Below are 24,320 nucleotides of genomic sequence, written 5' to 3'. Positions count from 1 at the left end.
TGGCACAAGTACTAATTACATTAGCTGCAATCCATGAGAGATGTGCACTTTTGATATGACCTTCCAACGACCATTGGGAATATGATAATATTATAATTACTCTTTAGTTAAAATATCTATATTCTCTCATTAGTTTTAAAGACATGTATTTCTGTCAGTGGTACGTGATGGTAGGCAAGCTTAAATGTGTTATAGGCTGAATATTTCCCAGAGTGCTTTGCACCAGAGGCGGTCACCCTTTGGCACCACAAGTCTGGCATAATGGCTCCAGTCAGGGGAGAAAATGGAAAGCTGACTGACTTCATGTGGCCTGATTGAGCAGTCAGCAGCTTCAATGTCCTCAGTCGTGTCACCCCTCAACCCAATACCTCATTCGATCGCACGTGCGTGCACACTCATGTTTGCACAGCTTTTTTTATGAGGACATACATTGATGCAATGCAAACTCTAGCCCCTAACCCTAACCATCAGAACTGAGTACCTGGCCCTAACCCTCACCCTTAACCTAACCTAAACCTAATTATAACCTAAACCCTAAAACCAGGTCTTGACCCTCAAACACCCCTTTAAAGAGGTCTCAGAAAGTGAGGACCGGCCAAAATGTCCTCACTTTACTCTCTTAGTCCTCACTCCGCTGGTCTAAAACTCAAACTGGTCCTCATAAAGATAGATGTACAAACACACACACACACTGATTGAAGCGGTGTTGATCGGACAGTTTTTCGGCCGATTGTATTCTGAATGTTTACTCGTAAAAAATGGTCTAATATCAATATTGCAAAGTACAATAACTACTCTAAACTGCATTACTTTCAACACAGCATTAGGTCAAAAGGGGATGAACCCAACCCGCTGGGTGGTAAATGAACCTATGCTAGGTTGCTTTAACCCATTGAAGGGTCAAATATAAACCCTTTGCTGGGTTAATTTAACTCAATGGTTGTGTTCATCCCTTTTTGACCCAATGCTGGGTTTAAAATAACCCAGCATTTTTTTAAATGAAAGTGACTTTTTACTACTGTATATAGAACATTCAGTATTTGCCTTGGCTGGTATCAGTGGCGTAAATTGGATAGGCCAAGGTATGGCAGACTCTGTCAGGTCATCCAATCTGTACCTCGACATGACGGTCTCGCGTATATGTGCATCCTCACTTTGGTCATACTTCTGTTTATTCAAGTCTTGCTCTTGGTTTTTCATGCTGCTGATAGATATACAGTGGATATATTTATTTTGTCCCATTATACTCAACCTTACTTTTTTACCTTTCCACTCCTTTCAGTTCATTTGAATTAGTTAAATATTTTTCCTACACAGTCTGAAGAGTTGGCCAGATTTTATTTCACCGCTGGTTGTATGTCCGTATAACTGCGTGTATGACAATTAAAATCTTGAAAATTTAGAAGAGCGAGTAAGGCAGATTCGAAGTTGCTTCTCGGCAGAGTCAAAACTACATGTCAATCATCTTTTACACTACACCACTAAAGCTGCTAATGCAGCAATACTGTTTACACTGTTTTCTGGAGGAGGAGCTACCTACATGTTTCTCGCTTCTGACGCCCATGTTCCTGCTATACATACTGCAATAAAATATTACTTTGAAATGACCTGACGAGACAACCAAGGCAGAGTAGTGATAAAAAAAAGAGATTTGGAGGCATTGTTCTAAAACAAAATGACAAATCTTTATCGATCCAATGCTGTGCAGCGCTCCATAACCCGAACAAAGCAAGCTGATAGGTGTGCTCTTGCTCTGGTGTGTCTGCGTGCTGTTCCAGGAGAATTGCCTATACAAGGATTTCCGCCCTTAATGACATCATTCAGAGCCACACTCGAAAATAACAGAGACTCATACATCCAACTCATTTTTAAACCTTAGTCCATGTTTAGCATGAGAATCAAACTCTTTAACAATGTTAATAAGTCATACAATAAGCATTGGAATTATCCTTTAAACATAAACATGTAGCTTAGTTTTATAATGGTAAACGTTATCAACACAATCATCAAAAAAGAACGACACAGGGGTGCACAAAACTCAAAAGTACTGTCATAGATCAAAGATCTCAGATTTTTCTCCTGATATTCACAGGGGATGAGTGTGTTTGCTGTACATCCTGTGAATGTACTGTTCCTGGAGGATGGGAAAAGAAGCATTAGGGGTTCACAGAAATAGGACATCCTGTGTGGATTATGTTGATGGTCATATTATTATCACATGCCTTCTACTCTTAGACTACAGAAACATTAGGGGACCGATGAAGAGAAATGTCTGTCTGAGAGTTTTATTGCTGTTATTGTTTGTTTGTCCCTATCACATATTATATATTAGATTACATTTTATTTTATTTAATGGACTATATCAAACAGTAATGCAAATGCAAATATTTAATGAAAGAATTGACACAATCCTGAATTCTTGTCAGTCATGGAAAAACTTGCTATAACCAATCAGACGGGAAGATTCGGTTTACGATTTAGTATCGAACCACAAGCTAATGAATTATTCTGTAGTTCCCTCTAATTTTAGCTCTGCTTTGGTTAGGGTTAGAACTATGTTTAGTGAAGAGGAGTGATGCAGGACAAACATAAGTTTCCAGAAACACTTTATGCATCACTTTAAATAAAGCAAATCCAAAAATAGATAATCTTAACAATTAATTCCTTTAAAACATACGGTATAGCCTTTATACTACAAAACAATAAACTGAACAATAATTTATTTGCGTATAGTGACATAAATATTTCATGTACATCTGAAGAATTAAACAGCAGTTGTATCGCACACCATCAGACATTCTCATATGATCCACTGTGTAATATTTTTATGAAGAATGTTTTATAATAGTTTTAGAATATGAAGCTCAATCATTACACATCCATACACACAAGAGCTCCATTTAACACATGGTGAATATGGTGTGTCTGTGTATATTTAGGATGCACCTTACTAGCCTGACCTGTTTGGAAACACCCCATCCCTCTCTTTATTTGAGTAAAATAAGTTTACAAATAAAATACCCATATAAGAAATGCATTTGAATTTTGCTGGTCTGATTCGAACAGTCCATGTTGGCTAACACTGGTAAGACACTTCGACATCTGTAAATCCTCTTTTTTTCCCCAAGTGTTCAGGGAAAATCCTGTATGTGTGAAGGGGGGGTTGACATTAAAAAAGAATTACACAGTTGCCTTGGCAACACAATTTTATACTAGCCCGCTGTCAAACAAACACTGCTGAAGTTGGATGTGGAACGCTCAGAGTTAAGTCAGCTTATTGGATTTCTCGAAAGTAACCTTGGGCACATTTTAACAGGCAAACACTTTCAAGTGTGTAACAAGATACACAAGATTCTGGAGAGAGATTAGAAAAAAGATGGTTATTAAGTCATATTTACATTTTTGTATAATATAGAGAGAGGCATTTGGATTGTCTTCTTTTAAGCCAGGCATACAAGTGATGCTGTTGATGCATCTCCTATTGGTTGTTTTTGGGGGATTTTTGCCTTTGTTCAGGACAGTGGAGAGGAGGCAGGAGAACAAGGATGAGAGGGGGGTGTGGGCCGATACATGACCCGGGTCTCTGCAAGATAATGGCTCATATACATTTATTTGGTATTATTGTGTTCTCATAAAGGATATTAATATACCACTAAACTCTTATTATACATTGCTATAGCTATTGGTGGTAGATAGCACCAGTGTTTAAATCTTTATATTAATATCTTAAAAATTACCTTTGTACGTTTTAAAAGCAGCAGATTGAAAATTGCAACTTTGTTTTTAAAAGCTGGGTGGTAGAAGAGGTTGATTTCTCACTTTGGTAAGAGTGAAATTATGCCCTCTTGTGTTTAAAAAAAAACTACAGATTGGATATTTCTATTTGTACTTTTCTTTCATCAATTTCGTTCGACCAAATTATAAACACTACAAAAGTAGACACCCTTAAAGCTGACAGAGTATAACTGCACGTGATTACAAGTTTTTTATAAACACAAGAGTAAAAGCGGTGTTGGTGTCCAAACATTCTGAGGTCACTGCAATGTATATCTATCTATGCATCATATAATCTGTGATTCCTCAACAAAACAACAAATATGAAAATCAAAATTCTCATAATTTATTGTCAAATCACGTTACACTTAACAATCCTTACTGTTTAAAATGCACTTGCAAAATAATATATTACAACAAAAATACAAACATAAACATAAATGCATACCATATACAAATCCCTGCAGTTTTCTGTAACAATAACCAAAACAACGGTGGAGTATCCCTCTGATAGCAACTGTGGTGTAGGTAACAGTAGTCCAACTACATGACAAAATTATATATATATAACTATAACTATAACTTATATCCCAAACTAAAGCTTCCCCAAAAAAGCAAAAATTAACGTGCAAAGAAGGACATCATAACACTGTTGAATTCAAGTTTCACATGCTCTCTGTGTCAAGTCATGTTGATGTTAATCTAACAGTCTAACAGCGAATTTGGTGTCCATTCTGGTTTATCACTGAGGAGAGTCATTTGCCTCTGTAAAACCAGAAAAGATATTAGGAGGCTGTGAGAAAGGCCTCATCATACATTTTCGCTCGTCATGACAGTAACCCAGTCAGCATTGTGTTCTTCAACATCAGGACAATCCATGGGTCAAGTGAACCCTCTTTTGCTTACCAACAGGTCAAATGGACTTTTCATCCAAAAACTGTCCACTGTAAAATCAATGGATCTCAATGTGAACCTAAAAAAAGAACAGAAAGGAAAGATGGTTGGTAAAAAAAACAAGCGAACATAGTGTACAAAACAATGTGAAATAATGTTGTGTGATCAATATTGGCTGTAGCATAAAAAAAGGCTGTTATAAGAAACCATTTTGATTAGTACATGTAAATGAGTTTGCATAATGCCGCATTTTCACTTGCTTTCTTTTATGTACTACTTACCGAAAAAACATGAAATCTGTACAAAATATGGTATATTATTTATAATAGACTTGCATTCTATGAATCAAGAACCACAGTTTCAGCTTAAAATCTACTTCATGTAGTCACCTACATCATGGATGGCCTTGGGGTGACTACATTGTTCAATAATGCATTTGTTGAACTTTAAAACGTCAACAAATATCTTAAAGGGGTCAAATGACATGGCTAAAACGAATATTATCGTTTGTTTAAGATGAAATGTTATGTGTATATACGTTTTAAGGTTAAAAACGCAGTATTTTCCACATGTTTGTAGCTCCTCTTTGCCCCGCCTCTCTGAAACGCGCTGATTTTTTTAAAAGCTCATCCCTCTGATAAGCGAAGTATGCCATGATTGGCCAGTTGGTTAGTGCGTGGTTATTGGTCGAATACTAGAACGTTTCATGGAAATGTAGCGCCTCTTACCATATTCGGAACATCAGGTTCCAAAGCAATTGTACTTACAGGTGACAAAATGTCATCAGTACTTCCTTATATCAATTTGAGCCCGAATCTGATACGGAAAATGAAGATGATCAAGCCAATACATCAACTTTGCCAGCACGACTTGAGCCTGATGTAAAGGATTGGTAAGGTTTTATTAAAAAATATTATGTTAAATAGTTAAAAACTATAGCTTACTGTTTAACATTTTATATACGACGTTATAAAGACTTTAACCATATACACAGAGTTTGTGTGAGATAGAAACAAGCTTCCATTACAGCAGGTAATGGTAACATAATAAATAACTGGGTTGGCCCTTTATATCTTATTATTAACACATTTGTTTCCTCTAGTTGGAACATTATTACTGATTATTAGGACGTATTTCATGCTGCGCGAGTGTCTGCATTTGCAGATCGCAAACAAGACAAACTCAACCCGTGTTAGTCCGTAGCAAAGTCTTTTACAATCACTATATACTTACAGGCTGCGAATCTGAAGCGCCTGTCATTCGAAGTTGTAATGGCCCCACTTTTTAACCAAAGATTTCGTGCATTGCCGGTCTTGATATCTTCCAGGTTCGTGAAGCAATCTTCGGTGAAATGCGCTGCACAAACTTGAATATTCGGATTGTACTTTTTTGGAACAGTGTTGTAAAATAAAATTTAACAAATTATTTTTAGTTGTCTTAGCTTTTGGAAGGGTAAATAAAGAGGCTTTCTCTTCAAAACGAAACACGCAGCGACGATACAATGAGATTTACAAGTACGCCCATCTAGCTTGCGTTTACATTTGGGCTATCTTAGTCAAGCCATACCACGAAATGACGTACATTCGTGGGGGGTGTGAGCAAAGTTAGCAAGGGAAACGCAAAAGAAAGCTTTCAGTACAACCTCAGTATAAATATTAAATATCATGAAACAAATGTGTTGACAAATGCCTAAAATGTCATACATTCTCTCACAATTGAAAGGGATCGCATAGTTTTGCCGTCATGTAATTCGAATGTTTAATGTCTTAAAGTTTTATCTTTGTTTTGACTAATGTAGAGTGTCTGTTGTTCAGATGACAGAATCCGACTCAGCAGTGATGAGTTTAAACATTCTCTGTGCTATGAAGGAGGATACAGTAACTCAATAACAGACAGACATACTGACAAACGTTGTCTGATGTGTGTCGGGTATTTAACACAAACAGACTCACCTGTAATCGGACGTTAAACATCATGGAGGCGATGACGTAAAGATAGGGGAATCTGACTCGAAGCCTCCAAGCGAGATTAAAGAAGATGAGCAGAGTCCTGCTGAGACCTTCAGAAAACACGCCGTACGACCCCGACACGCGCAGCACCAAACGCCACAGTCCCGCCATAACACTCCATTCACCTGCGTCACATTGACTGCGTTTACTGCTGTTACACTCATCTCATCTCAGCTGACATCATTCTCCACCCTGTTTTTGCACTGAGGCACGCCCGGATGTTGTCAAGATCAACTTCCGATTAACGTCAAAATATAGGCCGGAAATGATAGCGTAGTTAAATAACGTTACAATTTTTAACTTAGTTGTTTAATTGAAAGTTGAAATCATATTTCATAAAACACAATAAAATGACCAATGCCAAATCTTCCAGAGCATTTTCTTACGCAAACATGGTTGGGTTAAATTTGGACCTTGTGCTCTGATATATAGTAAGCCTGTTCAACGAATATGTTCTGGTATTTTTTTAGACAAGGTTATGATTGTACCAACACATTAGTTATTTCATTACAAAAACAACATTTTATTTTTTAAACGAGTTTTTGAAATAGTTGGAAAATAATGAAGAAAAGGCATCCAAAGAGCTAAGAATGTGTTAAATTATTCAATTGGGGCGTACTGTTTAAAAAGCATCTCGTTTTGATGAAAATGACAACACGTAAAGTTCCACGTGTGATTCTAAAATAGAAAACAAACTAAAAAATGAGTTACTATTATTCGAAATATTGTAAATATTTGAATGAAGAATGCGAAAATCACCTCAAATTTTGAACGCTAGCTTACATTCTTTAATATTAATTAGACAGATATGCGCGATAGAACATCGAGTACTTTTATTCTGCAATAAACAGAGCGGAAATGCGCTGATAAATCGTTTAGATTAGTTTCCTGTCTTGGGTGGTGGCTTCAAAGTTTCTTTCCTCGACTTCGTTCCTGTGTGAGGGAATGAGAATAGAACGTAAAGTGATCTTAAACGGTCGTCGTGCTTTATAGTTGTAACAAGTGTTTTTATCAATATCGTTTTTTGATTTGGTTAATTTCGATTTAGGCGAGAGTAATAATGCAGGCCATCAAGTGTGTGGTTGTCGGGGACGGGTGAGTTATTCTAATGTCTTTTCTGTGGTAATGGTAGCTCGTCATGAATTTATTTAAATCATTTTCAGACTCTGACTTTGTTTTATGAATTGAGCTGTTTAGTTCGCATTTTTGACTCGAACCCTGAACTCGCTGTGACGTCACCTGTACTCTCCGCGATCATGTTATTATTTCTCAAGATCACTTGTATATTAATGCCCCCATTGCTCTCAGGGTAGCCGCCTTACTAGCTTTTAACGTGCAAAACATGTACTGTTATGCAGTAAAACAGTTATTACCTTATGACATTTAACCACGGTTTATTATATTATAAGTAATATAAGATTGGATGAATGAATTAGCATTAGTATTACTTATATCTGTTTATATTTTCCTAAACCCCTGTTGAAAGAGTTTATATGATATTAGTCTATTAACTGGCAATTCCATGAAAAAGGTCAACCAATATTTGGTGTTTTGTAAAGGTTTTTTATTTTTAAAGCATGACCTTCTGTTGTCAAGTAGTTTTATTTTTATTTAGACAAGAATTAGACAAGAATTGTCTTACCCATAAGATTCCATATTCCTCATAAATTGGCACATGATAATTAAAATAAAATAACTATTTTTTTGGTCTATGAGGAGTCTCCATATGGGTTTTATTGCTTCTGGTTACAAAGCATGTTGTGTTAAGGACATCAAAAATGTGAACTTTTTTGTAACGTCCATGCATATTTATTACCCTTTTTAAAATAGAAAACTTGTACATAGATTAATATTGTTCCGCTGTCTAGACTTCATCAAAGGGTGTTAAGGAAAATCTAAATGTAAGGTTCAGGAATAAATACATTCTCTGGCAGTTAAAACAGATTTATGGGAAAATAAATTGCCCAATAACAAATTAGCCATGAAAATTGTAATATAGGCCTACGTGCATACATCCAAACTAAACCAAACATTGGACTAAACCAGACATTAAAACTGTACTTCAAATAACACACTCCATATAAAATAAACGCAAACAACCCAAAATAGGTATAGGTAGACCTAAGAGTTCTCGTTGCATTAGTTTATCTCCTGTATCTGGACTTTGTGCTTTGTTTTTATGAACTAGTCAAGCATTTCTCCACCCTTGATATGTCATACTTTGGTGATCTTACACCTGGGAGCATGTCAGTACCTGAAAAGCAGCAAACAGTCATCGTCATGCCAATGGTTTTAATAGTCACAATAGTAACATGATTCATAGTGAAAGATCGTAGGGTCTGAATTTCTTAAAAGAAACCTGTTTGTGTGTGTGTTTTTTCTAAAGATGATGTAATACTCACTTGAGAGTACAGACATGCATTCCTCAATTTCTTATCCTTATTATTCTTTACAAATTTTATATATTTTTTGTTTATTAGTTTATAAGACTATATTAATTTCTATTTAGTTATATTATATTCTATATATCTTAATGCTATATTCTACATTCTGTTGGATGCTGCATTTGTATTGTCTTCACAAGTAGATATGAGTTACTTTGCATATTATTATCATATTATACTACCGAAATGTCTCTTGTATATTTTTTTTATATTTTTCTTGATTATTGTTTCAAAAAGAATCAATTGTCACATTCCTTCGGATTGGTGTTAATTGCATAGGCTTACACACCATAACGTAACATAAACATGCTTATATATATTAATATTTAAAAGCACTAATGCTTTTTTAAATTCATGTCTTTAAAATGATAAATATGTACATTGTGATTTTCAGATCAAAATAAAGATTTTCTGTAGGGATAAATCGATACAAGTATCGATATCTGGCCGATACTAAGCCCATGTACCCGTACTCGTAAAAATGCACCCATACCTGACTGAAATTTGTTGTGAAATTTGCGTTAACAGTTTGTAAAAGCACATCAAATTATTATTCAGAATGTGTTTAAGGTAGTTGTTTGTGATTATGAAACTATTCTATTTCTATTAGTCTCTCTGTGTTGTGAAAAGGTAAAGGCATCGGTATCAGCGAGTACCAGAAAAAAAAATTGGTACTCGTACTCAGCCTTCAAAAAATTGTATGGTTTATCCCTAAATTTCAGTATACGAAGTGCTTATATGTCTCCTTTAGTTAAAACATTAATCAGCAGTGAAATACAACACAGGTGAATGTATATGATCCGGGTTTTTACTGAATAAATTGATCTTTTATGAAGGTAATTTTAATAATAGATTAACAACATCTATAACTTCATAACATAATTTGCTAACGTGGTACTGTAAACACAACAGTAATAACCAGTCAGACCATTTTGTAGTTAAATTAAAACATTCTGACATTTTCTCAACTTTTCCTCGCGCCAGCGGGAGTTTATAATGTGCTGGCTTTGGATTTTCAGCGCACGAGAGAGCTTGTGATGCACGCCCCTCTGTCTTTTCCTTTTTTTCATTTGCTTCTCTTGCTAGTATAGTTTTTACAATGTTCTGCTTGAATTAATTGTCCTTTCACAATCACCAAATAAAACATTATTTATCACTTGCTTTGTGGTATGTCATGGAAACAGCCAGGACATTCTTGCTCATTGTGTTCAAAATGACGTGAATGCCTCATAGTCAAACCTCAACATTCTTTGACTACTTTATTAAAAGCTTGTGACCAAATGATGTCCATTAAAATGGCAGGCTCTACTAGACAAACTAGTTATTCCTGGCACCGTCCTGTAGTGTGCCATGGTAATCATGGTGTGCCTTCTTCATTTCAGAGCTGTGGGTAAGACATGCCTGTTGATCAGCTACACCACCAATGCATTCCCTGGAGAATATATCCCCACAGTGTGAGTTGGATGTTCGTATTAAGGAACTTGACACATCTGAAGTTAAAGAAATAAATGTTCTGATTTCTGATCTGCATTGTTTTTTCATTGACAGATTTGATAATTATTCTGCAAATGTGATGGTGGATGGGAAACCAGTTAATCTGGGTCTCTGGGATACAGCAGGACAGGAGGATTACGACAGACTTCGCCCCCTGTCATACCCTCAGACAGTAAGAAAACAGATCTGCATGCCACCACATCCAAAGCAATGCTTGAAACCGTAAAATGCTGCGTGGATGATGATTCTTTTTAAATCATCTTTCATGGCTGTTTGTGTCCTATAGGATGTGTTCCTCATCTGCTTCTCACTTGTGAGTCCTGCCTCTTTTGAGAACGTTCGTGCGAAGGTAAGCCTACCTTTTTTTCTTTTCCTGCTAAATTAGTAGTCTCTAACTTCCTAGTAGACCTTTATAAGAGCGTTTTACTTTCTGAAATAATACTTAAGCCTAGAACATGCATGATTGGATTGGCATTATGTATTTCTTATCCGCAATCAGATATTTGAATAGAAACTGTTAAATGTGCTTCTCCAGTGGTATCCAGAGGTGAGACATCACTGTCCAAACACTCCAATCATTCTGGTGGGCACAAAGCTCGATCTGAGAGATGATAAGGACACTATTGAGAAGCTGAAGGAAAAGAAGCTCACTCCCATCACCTATCCACAGGGCCTAGCCATGGCCAAAGAGATTGGTATGTGCATACAAACCTTCAATTTCCAGTTCCTGTTACATTTACCTGCAAATAAATTCAAACTTTAGCATCACAATACATTATCAATATTTGATCAATCAAGCTCTGATTGATAAATAAATGATATCAAATTGGCAATGTTTAAAAATCTGAAAAAGTGAACAATTTTGTTCCAGTTTCCTAAATCCTGTGTCCAAAGTAATCAGCCCTCAGGATTTATTTTGCAGTTTCTTTTCTTGTCATGCAAAATCATACATTTTATAATGTGAGTAAATTGTTTTCAGCTATTTCACAGTTAGTTGTCTTGGTCTTTCAGGGGCTGTGAAGTATCTGGAGTGCTCAGCGCTCACTCAGCGGGGCCTAAAAACGGTTTTTGATGAGGCAATCCGGGCGGTACTGTGTCCTCCCCCAGTTAAGAAGAGGAAGAGGAAATGCTCCCTGCTCTAAAGCAATGACAGTACATCGCTGTGATCCAAACTGTATTCTGGGGGAGAATTGCTCCTCAATTGTATCTACCATTACAACTTTATACCTTCATCAAACTTTTAGCAGCAATAATATTAATAGATATAGTCAAATTCATTCCCATCCGATCTGCTATAGACAGACACGTACTGTGGCACTACTTGCGGCCTTTTGATTAATGGATATTTACATTTATAATGGTAACAATGTCCTGAAGTTGATTCCTTCAATTTAAATCCATTTTTTTGTTTACAGTCTTTGTTTGAAATGAATGATGACCTTGCCAAATAGCACTACATGAGGAACTGCCACAATGCTAGATGTCACTTTTTACTTCCTACATGCAGCAAATGGTTTGCAAACTGAAAAGTATATTAAAGGCTGATGGGTTGAAATGGTTCTAAAGGCAGCATTGAAGTCATTACTCCATACTCTGTTTATGGAGAGGTGAGGTGTCCAGGTGATCGGATTTTTTTAATGCTACATCAAGGTTTTGTGTGCATAATTTGCTTTTTGTTTGGAGGTAGCACAGTAATTTGTGAAAACATTCATGTGTATGTGATGCATACGATACAATTTGTAAATCTGACAAATATCTGGGTCATTTCATCCCAGAATCAAAAGAAATTTGTATATTAGTCTCACATCTTAGAACACTAAAAACTTATGCAAAATATATTTTTTGGTTTGATTTTGGGGTGAAAAATATACATTTTCTTCATCACCACCAGGATATGTTATTTGGCTGCTGAATCCTCAGTATCTCACTCTCAGCTTCATCCCAAGGTCCTTGCATTAGTCCTATTACATCGTTACAAAATAGAAGTAGACTACTGTCAAGAGCGTACACTACAGGACTGTGTTTATGTGAAAGAAGTGTATCTTCTCTCAATAGTTTATGTCTATTATAGTTCATATTTTTATCTAGCATTTTACTTGTGTACTAACATGTAACTGTCAAATGAGTTTTACCTGTTGAAAGCATTTGCTTGTCTAATTGATTCAAATGGCACAACGTGCATTGTATTCTTTTAACACTACTTGTGCGTATTTACTTGAACCACTGTCCTAAGGCACAAGTACAGAATGTGCATTATTTGCGATCACCCTATCAAGCAATTTGTATCTGCACAATTATAGCCAGTTTGTAACCCTGTTTTTTGGGTAATCGTAATATCACCTGTTTTACTGAGATAATAAAATCAAATTCGGTTTAAACCTCAAAATGTTTGGATTTATTTCACTTTTTTTAGGTTACATGAATGTGGCTCTTCTTATGAAAACCCAACAAAAGTCTATTAACTGTTTTCTACATTAATCATCTAACAGAATATTCTATGAAAATATAACAACAAAATCTTCATTATTGACTCAATAATGCCATTTTAAAGATTGAAATCTTAGAGAAATTAATGCTTTCTTATGGATTTGCTGTGTTTTTCAAATCTAACTATGGTCTGTTTCACTTGCATGGAGATCTCCCTGAACCGCATGATGTGGGTTCACAACGTCCAAATGCAAACACCACACAGATAATCAACTCCAGACCTTCAACAAGCTTCATGTATGAAGAAATAATTTAAAGAAAAGCCCACACCTGTCCATAATACAGCTTTCCATTCAACTGTCCCAATTCATTTTGGTCCCTTGAAAAAGGGGGGAGCTTTATAATAAACAACTGTAGTTCCTAAACCCTTCAGTTCAGAGTTTATTCAGAAAATACACTCTAAATAAAGCTGATTGTGCACTTTCAGACAGGATCCATTATATAACTGTAACTTGAACACATTTTGGTACTCAGATAACAAAAAATGTGCCTCTTTCTAAATATTAATGGAACAAACTGTAGACACAGCAGCAGCCAGTAGTGATTTTCTGTATCACTAAATAACTGCCACATAAGGTCACTAGACTTTTCTTTAGTCTGACACCTATTTATATTGCTCTGCCTTAAATAAAAAATGTCACAATACTGTGTTTTTAAGTAGGTCACTGTCTTCGTATACATATTCATTTAGGAATTATATTATATTACAGTTGTTTAACACACTTATAGCTACACAGTCTAGATGACCAAGCCATGTCTGAGGAGTATCAAGTTAATACATTTTGATGGAAGATGACATGACATTTTACTTTTTAGGCTAGTGAATAAGGTCGATTTAGATGTCTTGTTGACTGTATGGTAAATGTTTTTATTATTTATATCTGTTGGAGGCAAAATAACAATGATTAACTACAAAAAAAAAACTTACATTTGGCAAGAATTTCAGTAAACAGCCATTATATGAACCAAAGGAAAAGGCAATAAATGTAAATATACAGTTTATTCAGTTCTGTACAATTTAAGACAAGTGAGGGTTTGGGTGATATATATTTCCATCCACGTATCGTAATAACGTCCCTGAAGTTGTTTGTATGCTGCAGACAGAAAAAAAATGTTTTAGACATATTTATGCAACAATAACAATTCAAGTGATATGCCACAAACATTTAAGAACAAAAATACATTCATTAATTTAGCCAACGCTTTTATCCAAAGTGACTCACAAATGAGAGAGCATTTAACAGTTGGTCAATGAGCAAAAACAATATTGTAGTTTACAGGACGTTTACAAGTAGGACAATGGCTGATGTTTTATTAACGGTTGTGAGGGATTCTGTAGCTCGAGTGGAGGCTCATTCCATCAGAGAAGAATAGCGTGTGTGGAAGTTTTTGCAGCAGTCTTACCATTCTACTAACTCTGCACCAATGATATCATGAATGTGATACTTCATCTGGAATTTAACCTGGGAAGGTGTGCGGCGGCCCTCTAATTCATCCTTCAGGATTTCACTGTACTTGGATTTCTTTACCATGCCAAGAACAGCTTTGCGTCCTGTTAGAAAGAGACATTTCAGTTTTACTTTTTGCATTTTTGCTATAAGATCAATGGCTTTTGACCCTGGTCTCCATCTGATGTATTAAGTGTAAAGGAAAAGCATCAAAAATAACTGATCTCATTTTTTCTATTAATACCAACCTTTAATGAAATTCTTGATGAATTTGCCAGAGTTTGGGATCGAAAGCCACCAGCTACCTGCATCCCTTACAGTGAGTACACCAGATTTGACCAACTGCCTGCAGGTTGAAAAGCATACTGTCAATAGCTTCAAGAACCAAATAAATAACGTTAAAAAGAAAGAACCTTTTTTTTTTTATTTTCGATATACTGTTAAGTCATAACAATAATCTTACGTTATCTCAGAGTCTGTGAAGAGAAACTCCTTTAGCATTTTGTCTTTGTTAAAGCTTAGATCTGAGCAGGTGGGAATTAGTTTATCAAGAAATTTCTCCACTGCTGCAAGGGTGTCTCTGCCTGCCGCTCCTTGCAGGACTTTGGCTCTGTAGTCTTCAGTGAACACCAAACCAAAGGTCTCAGAGTCAAATCCAAGCTGGAACATCAACAGCTCACCGCTTTCCCTAAATTCATTCTGCCAAGAGGAAGAACAAACTCTTTATTGTTTGTTAAATAATCTATCAAAACATGTCAATAACTTTCGGTTACCACATATTTGTTTACAGGCACTGTATTTTACCAGCAACTTATCCACTAAGGTTTTGTCATTGTGTAAACTGTAGAGTTGATGTTTGAAGACCACAGGAGGAAGCGTGTCGTTGAAGAGTTTGCGTGAAAACAGTGTCATGAGGTACTGCAAGCTTGATCTGATTTCAGCCGCTCCATCTGTTGAACAAACGACTGGTCATCATCCAAGAAAGATCATTTTCTCCGATTTTTTTTCACTCGTTTATTAACTCCAATTCGAACGTCATCAGTACGGGATCAAACCTACCGTGACTCTCTCCCTTGTCTGGTCCTCCACATCTGCGTTTCTTCGATAAACAGAAAGTGTTCGCGATCAAAGCTCGTTTTCTGTTCATTTATTGTCGGTTCGGTTGCGCTAAAAATACCGATAGCATTGGACGCAAATGAATGCAAGTTATTTTTCTTACTACCTCTGGATGCCAGCAAGAAATAGCGAGAAATTTGTTTCCGTATTTAACATTTTTCCCGAAAAACAAGAAGCGGGACTCTTGACGATGATAATAATGTTTATGATTAGATTTTACCTCTGTTTTAACACTCAGGTGACGGAGAACTGTGCATGTTTGTTTTGGACAAACCCAACAGCTGGCTGACTGTTCTTCCACTTCCGCTCTAATGATCTCAGGCACATACACCCATCTGCTGCCCTCTAGTGACTGTACGTGGTCACATCAAAAGAGTCGAATGAATCTTAAAATAATATACAGATATTGGGTATTAATTAAATTAAATATTACATGCAATGACATGTGTGTATAATAATGTTTCCAGGCAATTTTTTGTTATTTGTGTTCCTGTTATTTAAAACTAATAACGTTAAACAACATAGTGAATTTATTTACAACGTTTGATAAATTTGATTTTATTTAGTTTGAAATGCTGCATGTATTTTAAATGTTTGTTCTTTCGATTATCAAACAATTAGACAAGTTAGTTCATGTGCCCCTTTGTCTTCAATTATCACAACCCAGATTGATCATTTTCAAAATATGGTCACAAACCTGTCCCTGCACTTTACAAGCAAGTGAAAAGCTTCCAAATGAATAACTGCCTTTCTATAATGGTGATTAATAGATGTTTACATTTCTTTCTAAATTAATTTGAATTTCATTTGTACTTGAAAAAGGACATGTCCCCCTTCCTATGTTCAACTGTGTTGTATGTTGTGTAAACAATTTAAGTTAACCAATTAAATACAAGTGCAGGGCCTAATAAATGCATAAATAAGCAAACCGAAAGAATTATTTATCAATACAAATAATCAAAAATATATATATCTCCTTTGAACTTGTGTCATTGGTGTTATTGGTGATAAAAACTTTTATTTTGAAAGAATACAAATATGCAAGTAAGTACCTATTTGAAGGTCAACAAAGAAGATGCTCTGTTCTTTAGAGTTTAGAAGTTAAGCATAATTAATATTGCATATAAGAATTTATAGTCCGTTTAATATTTGACCTGTGGTTCTCTCTCCTTTATCTCAAATGTGTGCTTTCACTGTGCGTGTGTGCGAGTGTGTTTGCGTGTGTGCGTCTATGTCAATGTGTGTAAGTATGTATGCATATTGTGTGTGTGGAGCATTTGTATGTTTGTATTTTGTTGTTTTCACCTTTTTCTTGTTTTTACAGGTATATGCCTTTAGTTGTTTTTCTTGTATTCAATGTGTCTCATGTACAGCTGCTTTGTAACAATGAAAATTGTAAAAAAGCGCTATATAAATAAAGTTGAGTTGAGTTGAGTCAATGACTGACTAAAAACTATATGCAAATAATACGTTTAATGAAATAATGAATAATTATATTATTTATTAATTAATAATTATTGGTAGAAATATAATCATGCCGGTGAATACTAATAAAACTCATCAAATTTTAGGCATGAAGACAGACTTACATTTTTTTACTTTTTTCATTCAGAAAGTCACTGTTTTTTTTTAAATGACAGTTACACTCTTAAAAAAGGTGCTTCAAATGGTATGACCATAGAAGAGCCATTTGGTTCCACAAAGAACCTTTAACAACTGAAGAACCTTTCTGTTTCACATGACTGGTTTGTTCCTGGTGGAACCAAAAATGGTTCTTTTATGGCATCGTTGTGTAAGAGGTGTAATTGTATAATATTATAGTCTGTTTATTTATATATGAGGAGATTACATTGGGTATTTACAAAATCTGCTATGAATTTTTTCCCCAGTTGGATTTATTTTGCATTATTATGTTTCGGATGATCTTAGATGGATGCAAACAGGGTGAAGTTGCATTGTTCAGAACAAGCCAAGGTCATCCTTTGAGAAATGTGGGGCTTTTGTTCATCTCTGTGCCATCAAAGGTTTGTAAAATCAATGTGTGTTTGCTAATATGCAGCACTTGTCCTCATGTAAGAACACTATTGTGAAGCAGGTTATGGCCCTCTATTGGACTGTATGACAGGTGAAAGGGCCGTAAGTAATTAATGCTATGTTGTCAAGAACTTATTACATATATGAAACCCATAACAAGGCAAACTATGGCAAAATCAAATTAAACTCTTATTGATGCTTTGAATATGAGGTCTATTTTGTTTGACTTGCATAATACCAGGGTATTCAAAGAGCTTTTACCCTGTTAATGAACCAAATGATGTTCCCCTGAAAACTATAAAAAGCCAGAGCTTCAAGCACATTGAGGATTTGGATATGTTTTGATGCCTGCTAGCTAAGGTAAAGTTCCTTCATTTGACATTTATTAAAATTACACACTTTACAATTACATTATAGCACATATGAAGTTTTTGTGTGTTTCTAGGGGCCAAAATGGTTCTTAAAAACAGTATCTCAACTTTGATCCTCATCATGTCATCTCTGACTGGTAAATTATTTACAACACCTTACACTTTTTTTAGATGTTCTGTGGTTACAATAATATAAATGCAATTGGCATGTCATATAATTATCTAAAGCTTTAGTTATTAAATGAATACATTTGTTCATAAAATTAATAATTTGTGTAATATTTATGTAAGCATATTTATGACTATCAGATGTGATTCTTTAAATATAAGGACTTATTAAACTGTCCAAACTGATGATATCAAACTATTATTTTCTTCTGCCGCTATGTTGACCTCTAGACTGGTCTATCTCTTACGCAGTAGTCATATTTTGTTTATCTGGCCATACAGTGATGACTCGTGGAAATTCAACAGACTGTGATCGACGGTGTCTGGCAAATATTTTGGTTAAAAAAGAACTTCTGAGCGCCCCACAGGGGGATAACTGTACCATCAGAGTAAACATTACTTCAATACAATACGAGACTCTGTCTTTTGTAAGTACCATTGTCTTGTTAATTATCTTCTGTTTATGTTTTTAGACACATCAATATGTTGTTTTTATACCTTTGTATCTATTTTTAGGATACAAAAGAAATGCAAATGAACAGCCGTATCAAGGTCAACATGGTGAGTATAGAGGGAATGAATGCAAATGAACACATAAGTGTCACCACAATTAGCTATATTATATACTGTATACTCCACATGTATGCTGTCACGGTTCTCAAAAGGGCTCAGATGCAGGTGAAGTAAACACAGTTTATTAGCACAAAGTTCACAGCAGCAAACAATTAATCGGCAGGGCACTCCTGACCGTAAACACAGGAAACTACGCTGGCAGTAAAACTCCGTGGGTGAATAATCCACTGAAATCCAAAAAGGAACACGAGAACCAAAAGAGAGCCGTAAGGGAAAATAAGTCCAAACCAGCTCACTGGATGCCTCGTTCCTAAGAAGGAATAGATCAAAAGGTAAACTACAAGTACTGCCAGCAAAGCACGGTTCAAACAATTTACATAGCCACACGGAGAGAAAGCCAAAACGAGCTGAAATGGAGGGAACACAAATGAGGAGAAGGTGAGGGTAATTTAACAATACTAAGAGCCTAAATGGGGTACCAGACATGAGAAAAATGCAAAAGACAAAACACAGCAACTAAATACCGAAACAACCCAAAATTTAAATAAAACAAAAGGCAAAGCCTGACAGTTCCATCCCATTCCATTTTCTACCTCTTATCCGAACTACCTCGGGTCACGGGGAGCCTGTGCCTATCTCAGGAGTCATCGGGCATCAAAAGCCTGACAGTATGCAAGATTATTAATAAAAATATTTCCTGTGTAGTTAGACAGAACATTGATATGAAACACAGCAGTTTCACATATAAAGGGGAATATTTTGCAATAAGGACTGCATGACGTTGGCAAAGAACTATCGGACAAAACTCACAAATAAAGAAAATGATAATACTACCTTTAAAAGAAGACTAAACTAAAACAAAGATTTCTCAGGTTAATAGTATTTTCTTCCCACAGCAATGGAAGGATTCAGATCTTGGGTGGACAAATGATACATATAGATTCCCAACAGTTGTGTTACCTGTTGAAAAAATCTGGACTCCAAGGATAGTTCTTGACAATGCGTGAGTTGAAATTGTACAGTTTTTTCCAGTTCATTGAAAAAGAATACCAGACAAACTTTGACATTAGAAGTTGAAGGTATCAAGTAAATAAACACAATAAAATAATCACAAATGTTTACACCGCAACGCTTTGAGCTGCAGTTTAATTTAGTTTTTTATCATTAAACATAGAAGCAACAGTGTTTCTCTTACGGTTATAGAATTCATGTTTCAGATTTTCTTTTGTATTATATAGTCTTGTTAATTTTGTTGCTGTCTGATACACAACTGTCTGTACTGAGATATGCCTAGTTTTTATACTTACATTTAGTGGAAATGCATTTACATTTATGCATTTGGCAGACGCTTTTATACAAAGCGACTTACATTGCTTTATCCTATACATTTATACTTAGGTATACGCAATACCCTGGGATCAAACCTACAACGTTGTTAACACAATGATCTTACCACTGAGCCAAAGGGAAAGTTTCTGTTTGAAATACTGTTTGATCATTTTCGAGATGTAGAAAGGATGTTTTTTCTCCCTTGTGACAATTTATTAAACTATTAGCTATAATTAAAAAAAAATCAATGAAGTATTAAGTTGAGCTCATGTACTGGATAATTTTGAAATGACATATTCTCTCTCTCTGTGTTCAGAGTAGAGACTACTATGGAGCCGTACACAAATGATGTGCAGGTGAGGAGAGATGGCGTTGTGGAGCATTCAGTTATCCTGTTTACGACAGTGAGCTGTGAAATCAACTTATTCAACTACCCCTATGTGTTTGGGGAGTGTCCCGTGGCCATCAATGGATGGAGCCAAAAATGTAAGCTTAAAGTTTAGTCATTCTTTCTGAAGATTAATGGCAGCAATTGTTTCTAGCCGTCTCCCGACATGTTTTATTCAGACACTGTTTCAAATGTATATGAATAACGATACCTTTGCTCACATGAAACAAATCTACATAACATACTCGTTTACAAAGCTAATATTTAAATATGTGACTGTAGAATCGGAATGCTGTTTTCAGATTAAATGTCCACTAGGTGGTGCTAAAAGCACTTCTAAATTTTAAAGCATACATGTCTGTTGTATTCACCTTGCGTTTCGCATTTATAATGCATCCGCCCAGAACGCAAAATGGCCAACCGCCCCAGGGAAAGGTTATCGGTTATTATTTAAATTCCTCTCTTTTTGTACAACAGACCCATTTTAGGACTTCAAACCAACCTAAATATAGTCAATAATTTGTATGAAAAAGACTGAGAGACTGGGGGTTTTCTGAGAATTAATTGGCCTAATGACAAAAGATGTAAAACTTGCACTGCTGTACTTCCACTGTAATGCACTTGCAATTTACTGGATATGACTTTTGAGACTACAAATTGACAGAATGTACCTTAAATGTACCTCAAAGTTTATTTAAAAAGTCTTTAAAACATTTTTGGGAGACAGGTTAGCTCATTTCTGTACTTGAGAAAATGGAAGTGCTAGTTCACCCGAAAGAAAAATGCTGTCAACATTTCTCACAATGTTATTCAAAACCTGTTTACTGTATGTCTCAGTCTCACAAAAAAATAATTTTGGAGAAATGTATCAGTGGTTTTGGATTCAGTGTTGTTTGCATGTCAGTGTTCTTCAAAATGAAATCAGAATTTTTGGGTGAACGGTCCCTTTGATTAGTCACATTTGATGGCACTCGGTGGACACATCTGTTAAAAAAAGCACTGCTCTGTAGCATGAACAACTTATTTTGGTCTCTATGTTGTTTTGTTTGTGTTTCTCCATAGCTTGTTCGCTGACCTTGTCCATTGCTAATAATGTGACTCTGATCAGTGGTAGTCGAGGGGAGTGGCAGACCTTGAGCGTGTCCAAAAATGAGGATAAGACGCAAGAAGATCGCAATTATCTCTTTGTAATTTTCTTTCAATCCTAAACTTACAATCATATTGTGTTTTTGTATATGATATTAACATACTGTATATCTTAAATGATTTGATCACAAGTGGTCGTCACTGTTTACACCTGCTATTAGTTAAAATTAGTTTTTGATGCATCATTTTTTAAAGGACATGCTCAAAAATATGATTGTTTTTCAATATTTAGGCTCACCTTTTTCTTTTAGGGAATGTAAAACAACATTTAAAAAATTTAGAGATTTTCAGAAATGAATTTGAATGCACAGTATGCCTTTTATTTTTGTTTAAAGAGATACTGTAGTGACCTCTGTGCTTATAGGGTCATATAAGTTACCCATTTTTGTTTTTAAGTGACCCAATTTGTGGTCGACAGGTGTCCAGATGAGACAAGCATTTATATGATATAGTCACATTTCTTAGCACTTCCCTTGGGTTTGAGTGATCCAAAAATTTGGATACTGTCGTTGTTGCTACTGAACAGATCACCAGAAACTTTTATGTTCAGAGGGTGTAAACAGGGTCACCATTTAACCTCGAACATAGCACTGTTGTCGTGTTGCATAGCGGTCAGCTATTGGCAAAGTTGCTTTATCACTCAAAACCAGCTGAAAGCCTTCCATCATTAAGTGCTTTGATTTGTGAACAGGTCACCCTGTCTATCAACCCCTTCGGTGCCTTCGTGACTCTGATCTTGCCCAGTGCACTTATAATGTTAGCCGACCTGGTGAGCTTTGCTCTGCCATTTGAAGGAGGAGAGCGCAACTCTTTCAAGGTCACGCTGGTCCTGAGCTTCACCATGTTCCTTCTCATCCTCAACGAACATCTGCCTAATGGTGGAAACTGTAGCCCTCTCCTCCGTGAGTGAAAGATAACAAATTCATTTATTTATACAGATGGCTGGGCCACATCGACTGCAAAGAAAAAAAAAAAATTTGTTTGTTAACATTTCATTTAATTAACAGCAACATAAATGTGTGTTTTTCTCTTAAGATTATCACTTCAGTTTCTGTCTGGTGTGTTTGGTCCTAAGTATGCTGATTTCCATAGTGTTAACACGTCTGTCTGTAGACGGCAGCATCTTGCCATGCAGACGTGTGAAGGTTCATCCAACATTGGACACCCAAACACACGGCAGTGTGGATGAAGAGAAAGGTAAAAGAAACAACAGCAAGAGAGAAATGCTTCACGGGCGTTTACTGTGTGTTGTGTTGTTTTAAGAAAAAAATCTAATATAAATAAGCAATCCTGAAAAAGATGCGGTCTGCCTTCACAGATACTGATGTGATTGAAAAAAACTCTGGTGGTCTGAACTCGCAGCAGGCTGCACTTCAGAAGATAGTGAAGTTTCTGGAGAACATGAATAAAGATGACAAGCAGACAGATGACACCATGGCCTTTTCCTATCGACTGGACAAAATTTTATTCTACATTTTTGTATTCATTTACATTTCGTACATTATAATTCTTATTTGCATTACCCGGACAGACATTTGCAAGGTTAATAATCTGGATTTCTGGGATGATTCTGAGTATTATGATGACAACTTTGACTACTCGTATAATCCTGACTAATTTCAACAACAAAGTCTCTCAGCTTTTAACCATTCTTCTGGTTATTATATATAACCTGAATATAAAGCAAATTTTAATGTAGTAAAGCAGACTTTATACTTGTTAGAAAAGCATTATGATATCTTAAATATGCTGTAAGATCTCGATCGCAATTCTCATTCCTTTTGTGAATGTTTGTGAGAAATTTTATTAACGTGAGCAAAAACATTAACTGGAGTCTAAAAACATGAAAATACAACAATCCCATCTGTCTCATAAAACAGAACCTGCCTTTGGGCAAAATCTAATATACACACCTGTCACACGATTACATTTCTATATCAATAAAACGAATCTGAGTATTGTTGTTTTCCATCCAGCTATGACAACAAGATTGCAAGCACCGCTGTTCTGTTAATTAACATCCCACACAAATAAAACCACACAAAAAGAATGCAAATGTGAATGGACTCTTAGGGGTTTGTGTGTTTACTTTTTTGTGAATGGCATTTAGCCTAGTTGACACTGCACTAAACAGTAGGGGTGGGACAATATATCGAAATGGCGATGTATCGTCGTCCTTCTCCGTGCGATACGAGAATCTACATTATACATTTTTAATAAAACAAAACGCTTTTAATAGATTTCCAAACGTTATTACGTCATGGCTCCACTGGGTGGCACCTAACACATGAATGAGGGAAACGTGAACAAAACTACTCAGAGAAAGAGTTTAGGATGGAAGATAGTGCTCGTAAAATAATAGATGCTGCGTGCTTATATAATGAACGTTAATGTGCTTAGGTTTAATGAAAGTTGCTGCACTGAGAGGTTTTCAAGAGTTAAATAAGAGTCTTGTTATATGTAGAAATGTAGGCTACCTGGTACAATTTCTTTAAGAAGTTAAATGTGTCAGTTCACAAAGATAAGCTTTTAATTTAAGCATTAAAGGTTTAATTTACTACTCATGTTGGTAATATGTTATTAATTTACCTACTGAAAAAGTTTTGTAGCGTTGTTTTGTAGCGTGTGCTAACGTCAGCAAGTTT

The 24,320-nt window shown here is 35.7% G+C and overlaps 3 protein-coding genes across 5 annotated transcripts; 2 read left to right on the top strand and 1 right to left on the bottom strand.

Annotated features, from left to right (window-relative positions):
- The first annotated feature begins 7,545 nt into the window (after window positions 1–7,545).
- rac1b (Rac family small GTPase 1b) lies at window positions 7,546–13,001 on the top strand. The gene is made up of 6 exons (XM_056752148.1): window positions 7,546–7,772; window positions 10,504–10,575; window positions 10,670–10,787; window positions 10,902–10,964; window positions 11,151–11,310; window positions 11,627–13,001. The coding sequence occupies exons 1-6, from the start codon at window positions 7,738–7,740 to the stop codon at window positions 11,755–11,757; spliced, it is 579 nt and encodes a 192-aa protein (XP_056608126.1). The 5' UTR covers window positions 7,546–7,737; the 3' UTR covers window positions 11,758–13,001.
- Window positions 13,002–14,083: 1,082 nt separating this feature from the next.
- Window positions 14,084–15,967, bottom strand: stk19 (serine/threonine kinase 19). 2 transcript variants are annotated; one of them, XM_056753343.1, is made up of 7 exons: window positions 15,887–15,967; window positions 15,610–15,717; window positions 15,355–15,500; window positions 15,014–15,249; window positions 14,799–14,896; window positions 14,507–14,654; window positions 14,084–14,196 (listed from the first exon to the last, which is right to left on the bottom strand). In XM_056753343.1, exons 2-7 carry the CDS (start codon window positions 15,695–15,697, stop codon window positions 14,121–14,123), a joined length of 792 nt encoding a protein of 263 aa, XP_056609321.1. In that variant the 5' UTR covers window positions 15,698–15,717; window positions 15,887–15,967; the 3' UTR covers window positions 14,084–14,120. The 2 variants fall into 2 exon arrangements, with proteins under 2 accessions (XP_056609321.1, XP_056609320.1); XM_056753342.1 differs by having other exon boundaries at window positions 15,610–15,964.
- A 2,023-nt stretch (window positions 15,968–17,990) lies between these two features.
- Window positions 17,991–23,639, top strand: LOC130426628 (5-hydroxytryptamine receptor 3A-like). 2 transcript variants are annotated; one of them, XM_056753500.1, is made up of 10 exons: window positions 17,991–18,060; window positions 18,146–18,208; window positions 18,522–18,667; window positions 18,756–18,800; window positions 19,709–19,815; window positions 20,458–20,627; window positions 21,592–21,716; window positions 22,367–22,577; window positions 22,768–22,872; window positions 22,994–23,639. In XM_056753500.1, the coding sequence occupies exons 2-10, from the start codon at window positions 18,154–18,156 to the stop codon at window positions 23,290–23,292; spliced, it is 1,263 nt and encodes a 420-aa protein (XP_056609478.1). In that variant the 5' UTR covers window positions 17,991–18,060; window positions 18,146–18,153; the 3' UTR covers window positions 23,293–23,639. The 2 variants fall into 2 exon arrangements, with proteins under 2 accessions (XP_056609478.1, XP_056609477.1); XM_056753499.1 differs by having other exon boundaries at window positions 22,711–22,872.
- Window positions 23,640–24,320: the final 681 nt, after the last annotated feature.

The sequence above is a fragment of the Triplophysa dalaica genome, chromosome 7, assembly GCF_015846415.1.
Source record: "Triplophysa dalaica isolate WHDGS20190420 chromosome 7, ASM1584641v1, whole genome shotgun sequence".
Lineage (NCBI taxonomy): Eukaryota > Metazoa > Chordata > Actinopteri > Cypriniformes > Nemacheilidae > Triplophysa > Triplophysa dalaica.
Note: the sequence above shows the minus strand (reverse complement) of the source record. Positions and strands in the feature narration are given on the sequence as shown.